We start from the raw sequence: 12309 nt of genomic DNA on the forward strand, positions 1-12309 counted from the left end.
CCGCTGGCCGAGCCGGTGCGGCCGCCGCTGGCCTCGGCCCGGTCGCGCCGGCCACGCTCCGAGCTGGAGCGGCTCCAGCGTCGTCTGTACCACTCGGAGAGCGTGCAGCGCGCCTCTGCCGCCGAACTGGCGCGGCTGAGGCGCAGGATGGTGGAGCGCCGCCTGGCCAGCCGCGCCCACTGGTCCGTAGCGGCGGCAGAGAGAAACGGCGACATGCTGGCCCACCTCTGGACCCTGCAGCCCTGACCAGAGCTGGCATCGTCTGGGAGACGGAAAGGAGCCGAGTGTCGTAGTTATCGCATTTAATCTGTCGTTGAAATAAGAATCGTAAGCCGTAGTTTCGAAGGCCTTCTTTGTTCCTTTATTGGCGCTTTGCGGCGCTCCGAGTTTTGAAGTCCATTAAATGAACAGATACGAGCGTAAACAGCTTTAAATAACATGTGTCTTCAAGGGGAAAGATTAGCCAATGTCACTGATCAGCACCCAACAAAATATCTTTCAGCAAAATATGTCATAAACAGTTTTGGAGAGGATACGGTTAACGGTATGGGGCAGTACAAGTTAGAAAGACGGCTATTATCTGGTAACAACTGAGCACAAAGGAGCCTTTTCCATGTTCATGATTAGTGGATGGAATAAGGAATGCGTACTTCTGCGACTAGCGCTCGACTTGACTCACAGCTGTCCCCGGCAATCCGACGGCGTTTTGTCGGACCTCGTGTGATCCCAGCTTGAAGTGAATAGTCTAGGCTTGCGACCGACGGAGAAAAAAAAATACGATATTTGACAAGTGGCCAATGACCCCAGAAAAGATAAACCAATATCCAAACCATTTTATTTGAGAAGATGGGCGTGATAGACCAATAGCTACCGAAACATGCCTGCTATTTTCGTCAACGAGAGTTTGACACAACAATTTTCCATTTTCCTGCGCCCACAAAGGATTCACTGTACAACATCTATCGCCATTCCAAGCATATGTTAATCACGTGAGCCTGGTCGCCTGCTCTGGCGACCTGGCATGACCAAGCAATAGCTTCAACAGCGGTACGGCGCACCGTCCATCGGAGGCCCGCGGCCCACACCGGGCCCCGAGCGGCCCCCCTCTCACTGCCCGTACCGCGCGACACTGCACCGACACCGTACTGACACCGACACCGGGCCGATACCGACACCGGGCCGGTACCGACACCGGGCCGGCGCCTGCGCCTGCGACACCGGCGACTGCAGCACGATGTGTGTGTAAATAGAGGCAGACGTACCCGGCTGTCTCTCCTCCTGTGCCGCCGCGGTCCGACGGCCAACAAACAGTCGATAACGGCGTTAAATCTGTGGACAGGTACAAACACAGGTGTCATGACTGCTACACAGAGACAACGCCGCGCAGTAGACGAGGCTTACTTGTGCAGAAGGTTAGATAGACAAGATGAACCGGAAGTGCCACAAATCAAATGCTATATCAACAGCCGCGGCTATCGAGTGTAACTAGTGAAAGTCTACGCATCATTTATTCCAGTGCATTATCATTAAAAACATCCACATATTGTCTTCTTTACATAAATAACCTCATCCATAGATTTTCAGTTCCGAGATAAAAAGGACAGTTAAGATTTCGTCACCAAAAGATAAACAAATGAAAAATCCGTATCACCCCTTGCCCAATCGTCGTTATAAAAAAATGCCCATTCCCAGACGGTCAGTTAAGACGCAAACAGACATCTTATCTCTAAATGGCAGAATCTTTATCGCAACTAACACGAAACCGTTCCCCTTCCCCGTTATCCGAGGGGTCTGGAGGTGATAGCGCGGGAGCAGATAAGGCAAATTACGCAATGTCTAGGGGACCGATACGGTAATCTATGGTGTCGAGAGACGTTTACGGAGAATCTGTCAAACTGACTAAGAACATGTTAGATTGTCCTTATTTTAGGGATGAATCAGTAACAGCCACAAACTACTTCAGCTTTTAATATGGGCCAGACCAGTTGTCTATTCAATGTTAGATATATAGATCATTGAAAAACAATGCATGGCTAGACATGTTATGTTAATAATAATTGTTCACTGAAAAACATCATGCAAGTTGCATATTGCAAAATGCAAAGCCAAATGAAACTTATTAAAACATCTAATCAATGACACCATCAAAGTCTGCATGAGTAAAACTGATGCTCAATATGCCAGCAGCCCCGATATCGAAGCCAGCGCCCCCTGACGGTACGAACGGAGCGCTCCCGGTCGGGGACCGTCGCGGCGGCGCCACTCACGTTGTCGATGTCGTCGTCCGAGTCGGAGTCGTCGCCGCCGACGTCGTTGAACTGGATGTCGTCGTCCATGCCGTCGCCGACGAAAGTGCCCGCCTCGGTGATCTGTACAGAGTCGGGGATCTCGCCGTACGTCTTCAGGTTCCGCGCCTCGTCGTCGTTGTACTTGAGGATGACGTCGGCCTTCTGGTCCTGAAACTCGCGCAGCCCCACCAGCACGATGTCGCCCTGGTTGATCCACACCTTCTTGCGCAGCTTGCCGCGAATGTGACACAGGCGCTTCACGCCGTCGAAGCACATCGCCTCCAGACGGCCGTTACCCAGCATCTTGGCCACTTGGGCGTACTCTGTGGGGATGTGACACAGCGTGAGTCGTGGGACACGGTGCCATTGCAACTACTATGTGGTGAAAGACTGTTTTTTTAGTCTTGACAGTTTCCAACATAAGTAAATGACTAGAACACCAATAGACACCTTTGTTTTTACTTTCAGCTACACTTACTGTGATGCAAAAGTCCTATCACAGTTACATCCATTATACAATGACAACTATTTTTGACTAGGCCTAGACTATGATCCCCCGACAAAAATGAAGGTTATGTAGTTATATCATGAGTTAGTTATGACTTATGCCCATGTCATTTCATAGCCCACGCAATTAAAAATGGAAGTGACAGGCTGGATGTGCAAATTCATCACAAACCAAATAGCTTCTTGAATTAAACTTACAGATTAAGTAAGCACAATATGGCTTCTGGAAATGACATAAAAACAAAATAGTTTACACTACTGCCAGATCCAAATGCAATGACAAATTTCAGCATATAGCTCCTACAGAATGTAATACACCGGTAAAGATTTGCAATTTTTTCAACTTGCCCCATGAAAAGGCCTAACAACTAGTAAGTAGGCAGAAGAAACTGTCCCTAATTGCAATACAATGCATAAGAGAAGCAGCATCCTAGGAGAACTTGATAATAAGGACATTCGTGGGGGAGGGGGTATCCACTGATTAACCTGATGCCACATTTATGGATCTACCAGTGCTCATAAAGACCACAAAGTTTCAATTCAAGAACAGACAATATCAAACAGGTATAGCAGCATGCATATAAGGCAAGCTTTCATAATAATTCTCACATATGGTCATTGAGGTAAGTAAAAGCAAGTAACCACAAGCTTAAAATGCTTAATGCTATTACAATTTATTGAATTTGATGAGGCAGTTGAAAGAATGTTGACTGGTGTCAAAATTAATTTGACCTTGTGCATCAGATTTAGCATGTTGTATCTTATGCTTCCCTTACCATGAAATATGCCTAGTTTTAGCCCTACTAACGAAACACATTGATGTACAAAAGATGTTTCACAAACTCAAGAATCTTCCTTGGCTGGTACAACTAGGATCCATGACTACTGCCCCTCCACCACAACATTTTTTGTGACACCAGGGAGCTGACAGGCAAGTCAGCCACATGAGTTGTAGGTACCTATACTTTTAGTTTGGAAAATCATAAGAAACAATAAACTGTAATTTAACTAGTGCAGAATGTCATTTAAAAAAGGTTAATTTACCATAGAAATAATGTAAAAATAAACTTACCTTGACCATCTTCTTTGAAAATCAGCTCTCTCTTGTCTGCTTCATTCTCATTCTTTCCCCTCCTCCTGTTCTTTCCTCCCTTTCCTGCAAGACAAGAATACAGCATCAAAAGTTATTGTTATTGCATATCAGTTAATTCATCCTTGGCTAAAAAAATGAATAAACAATGCAAATTCTCGCGTGAAACCGAAAAAGAGCCAAGTCTGCAGACACCCGCAAACAGGTGGACTGGTATTCAGCTCCCACTTACCCTTATTCTTCGGCATGATTTGTGCCTAGCAAAGAGACAATGATAAGGATAAAAAACTGATTCTACAACGCAAACACAATGCGTTTCCAGAAAATCGTGCCTCCTAAATTCGCCCCAGACGTCCACGGACACACACAGCCGACCACGCAATGCTTGACGCAATGGCGGCTAAAGGAAGTCGCTCAGCTGACTCACGACAGCATTGCGCAAAGTGTCTGTGGCGCAGAAGAGGCAAATGCTGCGAAACAGATAATTTTGGGTAATGAGTGACGTATTAGTAAGGTAATTGTAGCGTTAATTGTAGTTCAATTTGTATTTATATGTACAATTATAATTTAATAACATTAACATATTAATTTTTTTTATCATGTTACAATATTTGAGGAAAAATATTATAATAAAAATAAAAATAAAAATACGTCATTTACATTATTTATCTGCCAGCAGTCCACATGCTTAGCTCACGCCTTGGCTCACGATGAGCTCACGGCTCGTTTATTTGGCTTGGCCCGTTTCGCTCACTTGGCTCAAGCGGCTCAAGTTTTATATTGTAGCTCATCGGAGCTTAAGTTTGGCTAATAGGGCTCACGCGAGACGCATCACTTTTCTAGCTCAGCTCACTCGGAAGCATTGGCTGAGCTTCAACCAAGCCTATATAATAACCACTTAAACTTAGCTCAGCTTCTTATTTGTTCAGACGTCCACTAGCTCATGGGCGTGCAGCCTGGGCTCAAGTTTCAAGTTGAAGTGTTTTTGCGTGTTAGGCTCAATAATTTGATTCGAACTCAAGGTTAAAATGGACCTAGCATCATGGAAGATAATAATCATTGTTGTTCTTCTATTGCTTCCTCTCGTGTTCACTCTCCTACCATTTAAGCTTATCAGATATGTCGAGCATGCAGATGATTCTCAAAAGGACAGGTAGGCAGTTTATTTGACATGATGGTTTTGTGATTTGCTGTCATTGACATGGATGTGAATTGTGATGTTGATGTACTACCTACTCAATGAATCATATTGGATTCATTTTGGGAGTATCTATACCTTATGAATGATTAGAAGTTCTCTAGCCCGCTGGCAGTAGGTAGGTTCCTAACAACAGTTTCATGGCTAAGCTGATATACTTCAAGATAATATGTGACTTCTCTGCATAACTAGATCAACTGTCTGTTGTTTTATGCTCTGCTTTGTGAGCTTCTTAACGAGGTATTGTTGGTTCATTTGTATGTTTTTTTATCATTTTAATGTTGATGCCCGTTTTCAGATTGTATCGGATCCTGAGCCTGCTGAACTGCTTCTCTGGAGGTGTGTTCCTGGGCGCCTGCCTCCTGGACCTGTTCCCAGACACCCAGGACATGATGGACAGCATCATGGTGCGTATATCATCCAGCTTCAGCTTCCCAGTGGCTGAGTTTACTGTGGCAATGGGCTTCTTCATTGTGCTTATTGTAGAGGGTATAGTGGCGAGCTGTCACGGCGCCAGCGGCGGCGTCGGGCCGGGAGGGGACGTCGAGGAATCTGAGCCGCTCATCAGCGGCGCGGCGGTCAACTACGGCGCCGCCGACCGGGAGGAGGCGGACGCGGACGGCCACGGCCACGGCCACGGCTCCGGCCACGGCCACTCGCACCTGCCGTCGGGCCAGGCCGGCATCCGGTCGCTGATGCTGGTGCTGGCGCTGTCGCTGCACTCTGTGATCGAGGGACTGGCCATCGGGCTGCAGGAGAGCTCCGACCAGCTGCTGCAGCTGTTCGCCGCCGTCGGCATCCACAAGGGCATCCTGGGCTTCTCGCTGGGCCTGAGCCTGGTGCGCGACGGCTCGCTCTCGTTCTGCCGGATGCTGACGTCTGCGCTGGTGTTTTCCGGCGCCTCGCCGCTGGGCCTGGGCATCGGCTGGGCGGTGACGGACGCGGGCAGTTCGCTGGCCGGCGACACGGCCAACGCCGTCCTGCAGGGCGTGGCGTGCGGCACCTTCCTCTACATCACCTTCTTCGAGGTGCTGCCGCACGAGTTCCGCGACAACACAGACCGCCTGCTGCGCACCCTGTTCGTGGTCATCGGCTTCGGCGTGGTCTGCTGCGTGCTCTTCTTGGATCCGGACGTGCGCACGCCGAATAGCGGTGGCGGTGGCGGCTCGCCCTAGCTGAGACTCAGATCACTTCGCTCTTTGACTGCTGACATTGTTTGAGTCGGTCGTGGCTGAGGCTATGTCTTATTAGTTAATGATCCGCTGCAACGCCAAAAGACAGGACATAACCATTAACCATGCACCAATTTCTCAGGAATGCGGTGTGGGAACAATTGGAATTAGTTCAACTAGTGAACATCAAAATGGAATAACTCAAGTGGCACAGGGTCTCGCTGACATTTGACTCAACCCAAAGAATTAGTATTTGTCATTCCCATCTCAGACACTGTGTAATGCCAACTGATAACAAAGGAGAATTATTTTTGCTGGGTGTACTACCGAGTGTCCATGTTCAGCGTACAAACCCTCACTTAATGGCGCAAATCTCGTATCGATATAACCTAGAAGTCATAACTAGCTGTAGCTTCAGTGTGCCTCGCATTGGGTAGTGGATTAGTCTGTCACTTAGCATCGCACTGCGTCGTGATCATTGGAGTGCCTCGGCTGTTCATTGGAGTTGGTTGTCGTAAAGGGACCTGTGTGTCGTGAACTCATCGCATCCATTCAAATGTGACAGTTTCTCATTGTGATTTGGTGGCAGGAGGGCTATATCGTAATTCGTATAGCTGCATTCATTATTACGGCTCATTGACCTTCATGTTGGGATTTGGAAGTGGTCGATGTCTGATTGTGGAAAGAAATGCGCAAAGATGTTCATTTACAGGTGTTGTATTCGATGACTAATTAGTTTTTCCTGATGCCTCCCTATTGTTCATATGCTAAAGTTTCCTCATCGGTCAACAGCGAGGTTCGGTAGGTGGTCTCTAAATGCGGTCTCTGTTGATGTTGGTAGGCTTGTGTCAGATCGTGAGTTCAGGAATTTGATTGCACGTTATACTTGATGTGGGCTTCCAAATTTTAGATCTTAGGTCATATATTTTAATAATTCAATGGGAAGCCCAGCCACGTATTCCGCTACTTATCATTCGTCTTGGGCTGCGCCAACATTTATGGGTGGAGTTATTTCATTCGTGTTAGTTTGTGCATGCCGTATGCGTTATGCCCAGGATGCCCGTTTTGTTTCCTTCGCTTTTCCGCTAAATCAAGAATGGTTTTCCAGTTTATTAATTTATATGTTCGGGATGTACCTATAGCATGTTTTACTATGCATACTTGCTTGTCATATGCAATTCTTTATTGTATTTTAGCCATGTAGCAATGTATTTTAAGAATGCAATGCCTTCCCAAGTGAATATCTGACTACGTCTGCCTGACGTGGTCGCACGTATACTCCGCGAGATGAAAACGAGCGATGTTTCTGGTGCCTGCGGACATCTCACCGGCCCGGCTCAGGCTACTGTCCTAATTAGTTCTCTGTCGCGGTCGCACAGCCTGCGCTGTGCTACTGAACGGTTTGTCGATCCTAGGTAGTTTCTTGTTTCTGTACACTTACACTTACAGTTCAAGCTAAGACTAAGCTAAGACATTTGGAATAGCGAGGCAGATCGTCGAGCAGAACCACTGGCCGTGTGCCCTATGTTACAGAACCCGCGATGTTTAGCTTTATCGTTTATTTGGGGAAAGCTGTGATATGTATTATCTTTCATTCATATCTCAATTGTTTTTATTGTAATAGAAGTGTAGCGAACAATACAGTTTAAAATGTCACTTGATTTTCTATCGCCATGATCCCGCCTCTTTTGGTGCGCTGTTGTGAATTGTACGCTATTAGGTTGACTGATAAGCCTGCTGTCGCTAACCCGTATCTCTTCCACAACTGCGTTGCTGTCAACTTTTGCCTTTTACTCTGATCCCAGTGTAATATGTTGCTATAAGCTATTGCTGGACAAGGCCACTTAACGAGATTCAACATTCACCGAAGTGTATTTACGCATTGGCAACGTTCCAGTTCTTCTCTTGGCTCCCTGATGTTTTAACTCGAACACTATGACTTTCTCTGCCTTCATTCCTAGGAACAATGACCTGTTGATATGCAAAGTTATAACGTCAGACTGGTAGAGCCTGCCCATAAGTACCTACGCTTATATGATAAAATACGATGTGAAACCGTCAAATACCGCATAGCAATGTTGGTAGGTACACATAAAATGGCAATGTCAGGTAAAACACTTCAAATATCAGGAAGGCTAAGAACAGACCTACATCGTCACACCAAAGAGAACAATGAGTCACAGCAATTGGTGGCGGGATCATGCTACCTTAATTCGATTTAGAGCACAATCGATATTCTTTGGATCGATTGATTTAATCAGCAATGCGTTCACAAACACTGCTCCAGTAGTGCCCGCTCGGTGTGATTTAATTCTCCGGCGCTGGCCCCAACTAAAATTTCTGAAAATACTTAACGCCTGATCAAAGCTGAATTGGAAAAGTCGTCCCCTAGTTAGATCACCGCCCTTAGTTCCATACCATTATTTAGACATCACATTTAGGGCAAAATGTACGCTTACTACCTACGTAACACACCTGCAAGACAAAAATCGGATATGTTGGTTTCTTTCACACCGACCTATCAGTGGCGTGACCCGACGCTAGTGGCAGGGATGCCTCTCCTCCCTGCCATCGCGCCTGGCATTTCCACGGTTCACACAGAAAACACTGAGTGAGCACACCGATAACCTATGACCGTCTCCGACGCCTCGATAAAACAGGATTGGATGGCTGACATTTGACAGAAGCCCGGGCTGCTGGTGGTGATACCGCCCACCGGTGTCGCGGTGTTCCGTCCGTGTCGCACAACCCCGGTCCCCTTGACCGTCTCCCCACCGTCGCTCAGCGCGAGGTGCCAGCGTCAGGTCGAGGTCGGCTCACATCGGTCATGTCCTCCGCCGACACGAACTTGTCTGCCGACCGGTGCGGTAGCGGCGCGTCCTCGCCGCCGTCGGCAGCGGGCAGCAGGTCCAGTGCCGAGACGAACTTGTCCAGGGTAGCGGAGAGCAGCGCGCCGTTCTTCGCCTCCTGAGTGGTGGCGCTGGCGGAGGCCGATGCCGCCCGGCTGTTCTGGGCAGACGGCGCGCGGGACGGGTCGGCGCTGAGCAGAGCGCCCTGCTGCATCTGGCGAACCAGCGAGATGAAGTCGGCCTTGGACCTCCGCGACATGATCTTCATCTTGACAACGTCCTTGAGGCTCATCTTGGTGGTGAGCTGTTTGGCTCTGATGGCGCGCAGAATCTCGGCCTTGATGACGTCCAGGTTGATTCTCGTGTTGTACTCGGTGAGTTGACTCAGCCGGTCAAAGTCTTTGGTCTTGTAGCAGAAGTTCATCGTTCCGAATGCCTCCTGGCCGCCGCTGAATAGGTTGAAATCTCCGAACTCGAACTCTTCTTTGGTCTCTCTCGGAACGCCTGGAACACGTACAAATAGTTTAATTGCTTTCCTGTGGCTCCAATAAGACGCCATTTCAATTTTGGTTCACTGATGCACCCTTTGATGTAAACGCGCTGCTTCATACAGTACCCGGCAACCAGTAAGCATATAAGGTTACTTTCGATGGTTGATGGATTTTCTAGCTTGTCTAAAAACAATAAAACAGTGGAAAGAAATGGTATGAATTCCAATTTCCAACACGTCATTACCTACTCAAGAAACAATTGTTTCCGCTAACCCAGAAAATGTCTAGGGACGTGGTGGTTTGAGAACATATTGGCTATGGACATTGGACATACCTGGCGCTTTGAATTTCCGGAATGACGTGTTGACGAGGACAAAATGCATGATGGTAGGGCAGTTTTCGCCTCTGAATATGTACACTTCTCTGAGAGGCTCGGTCTCGAACTGGCGAGCCTGTTCCCGAACGTTCGGGAATGGTAGCCTGTTTTTCCGTGCCCAGGTCTCTGCTAAGAATAGCTCCTGAAAATGAGAACATTTTGAAAACGTTATGGAAATGGATAGAAGACTCAACCTCAACCACTTTACACACACGTTGCGGCTGATGTTTAATGAAAACTACTTGTACCTAATGCTCATTTACTTATTACGGGGTATGATGCATGTATAAATAACGCATTGAGTAACTGCTTATATCCGTGCATTTAACAGGCAATCGATCCTTCTCCTTCTCTTTGCATTTCTCGGCGCGCGACTCGACTGACCGAGAAGAGGTCCTTGTCGTCCTCTTCCCGGCCGCTGAAGTCGAACGAGATGTAGAGGTCGACGCCTCGCTGCGGCCGCAGGAGCACCGGGTACGGCGAGTTGAAGGTGAGGCCGGCGTCCACCAGCAGCAGACGCTCGCTGGCCGTGTCCATCATCTCGTGGATCCGCGCAAAATCCGTCTCTGGAGAAGAACCGCACCCTGTCAGTCTGGGAGAGGACTCTTGTCCTCGGTGCGAGCAATGTAGCACATCACGCGACACGCATCACCATCCTCCTCTCTTCCCTTACTTGAGCCGGTGAGTGAAGGATGAAATGGCATTAGATATGGCAGGATGGCGCCTACTGGCATCTCTCTTTTGGGGTGAGGTAAGGTATCGATTGAATAGCGGAATATCTACCATCATCATTCCCCTCGGAGGCTCGGCGAGACGAGATGGTGGGACAGGAAGGCACCCACTATTTTCCCCGTAAGGGCGATATCGATGGGACAGGGAATCACCCACCATCGCCCTCGTCCTCAGGTGGCCCGGTGAAGGGCGAGATGGGGTATCGGTGGGACAGGGAGACACCCACCGTCGTCCTCAGGGCGAGATGGGGTGTCGGTGGGACAGGGAGACACCCACCGTCGTCCTCAGGGCGAGATGGGGTGTCGGTGGGACAGGGAGACACCCACCGTCGTCCTCATCCTCTGGTGGCCCGGTGAAGGGCGAAATGGGATGTCGGTGGAGCAGTCGCAGGCCGTACAGCGGGTTGAAGATGGCGCCGGCCCGGCCCGCCCGGCTGTTCAGCAGCTCACTGGTCATCATGCGCTGCCACAGCGTCAGCTTCTTCTCCTTGAGCTCCTGGTCGCGCTGTTCCCTGCCGGCCAGCGCCGCAGGGGTTCACGGCGCCGCACTGCTGAGCACGGGACTGGTAATTCGCTGATCTCCGATACCCAGGGTCTGCTGTCGTCTATTTACTAACTAGGGTGTACGGGTGATATCCCAATTCCCAATATAGTGATTTTTATAGGGGCATGAAACAATTGTGGGTTAGGATTGTCAAGTCGAGTGGATTGTCGAGTGCTGGTGCACGACTGACTTTTCTTTGTTCCAGAACTCGTTGGTCTTTGCGCTGCTGGTGCTTGCTGTTGGTTCGCCTGTTTTGCTAGGCTCCTCCGCAGTGCAGACCAGGTCCTCGGGCACACCAGCGCTCTCGTCCGCCTCAATATCCTCATCGTCCACCTTCTCCTCTGGAACGGCGACTCTGGTCAAACTTCCAGTATTGAAACAAGAAACAACTGGTTAAACACCAGCGCACTGAAACAGCTCTGTTTAAACTCCAGCTCACTGAAACGGCGACTCCGGTCAAGCAACCATATCGCTGAAACATGCACTGTAGCTCAATGAAACATCGACTCAAGTCAAGGCTTCCTGGCATGGAATCTTGACAACAGCTGAAAATGAGTGCATGCTGCATTGTATGGACAATCGTACGCCTTGTGAGTGAGACGGCAAGTACTTAGCGCTGCAGCGTGCTCACCCAGGTCGCGAAGGTTCTGGATTTCGGCGGCCTGTCCCAGAGACTGTGGCTGATCGTTCTCCTCCTTGTCGACCAGCCGTTTGAACAGGATCGTGAAGGCGCTGCCCCAGATGCCCTGCAGAAAGTGCAGCGGGTACTCGGGGAACGGCTTGGCGATTTTACCCTTGAAGTAGCGGCTGCCGAATTTGCTGGCGTCCATGAAAGTGCCATACTTTGGAATTCCGACTTCGAACGGCGTGAACTCGACCCATTCCTGAAACAGATCGAACGAGGGTTACTCGGCTCACCGGTACGTCCTCGTTCGCCGTAAAACCGATGGGATGTCGGAGTCAGGCGAGTCAGCTCTCGTTCGCCATAAAACCGATGGGATGTCGGAGTCAGGCGATAAACAAGCGTGCGTCGAGGAAATGAGAAATTGTGTGGGCTCGGGCA

General features: G+C 49.0%; 3 protein-coding genes across 4 annotated transcripts in view; 1 reads left to right on the forward strand and 2 right to left on the reverse strand.

Annotated features, from left to right (window-relative positions):
• Positions 1–821: 821 nt before the first annotated feature.
• Positions 822–4333, reverse strand: LOC122378269 (eukaryotic translation initiation factor 1A, X-chromosomal-like). Its single transcript, XM_043359134.1, has 4 exons — positions 4118–4333; positions 3868–3951; positions 2268–2611; positions 822–1329 (listed from the first exon to the last, which is right to left on the reverse strand). Exons 1-4 carry the CDS (start codon positions 4131–4133, stop codon positions 1324–1326), a joined length of 450 nt encoding a protein of 149 aa, XP_043215069.1. The 5' UTR covers positions 4134–4333; the 3' UTR covers positions 822–1323.
• A 247-nt stretch (positions 4334–4580) lies between these two features.
• LOC122378263 (zinc transporter ZIP1-like) lies at positions 4581–7911 on the forward strand. Its single transcript, XM_043359128.1, has 2 exons — positions 4581–5038; positions 5382–7911. The coding sequence occupies exons 1-2, from the start codon at positions 4914–4916 to the stop codon at positions 6256–6258; spliced, it is 1002 nt and encodes a 333-aa protein (XP_043215063.1). The 5' UTR covers positions 4581–4913; the 3' UTR covers positions 6259–7911.
• Positions 7912–8108: 197 nt separating this feature from the next.
• LOC122378262 (cytosolic phospholipase A2-like) overlaps positions 8109–12309 on the reverse strand; it is a 32343-nt gene continuing 28142 nt past the window's right edge. For both annotated transcript variants that reach the window (XM_043359126.1, XM_043359127.1), the window contains exons 10-15: positions 11878–12130; positions 11437–11587; positions 11030–11214; positions 10356–10537; positions 9930–10113; positions 8109–9608 (exon numbers count right to left, since the gene is read on the reverse strand). In XM_043359126.1, coding sequence (XP_043215061.1) covers positions 9037–9608; positions 9930–10113; positions 10356–10537; positions 11030–11214; positions 11437–11587; positions 11878–12130 — 1527 coding nt within the window. In that variant the 3' untranslated portion in view covers positions 8109–9036. The remainder of the gene's footprint in view (positions 9609–9929; positions 10114–10355; positions 10538–11029; positions 11215–11436; positions 11588–11877; positions 12131–12309) is intronic.

This window comes from Amphibalanus amphitrite, unplaced genomic scaffold, assembly GCF_019059575.1.
Source record: "Amphibalanus amphitrite isolate SeventyFive unplaced genomic scaffold, NRLGWU_Aamphi_draft 000057F_arrow, whole genome shotgun sequence".
In the NCBI taxonomy this organism is placed as follows: Eukaryota; Metazoa; Arthropoda; class Thecostraca; order Balanomorpha; family Balanidae; genus Amphibalanus; species Amphibalanus amphitrite.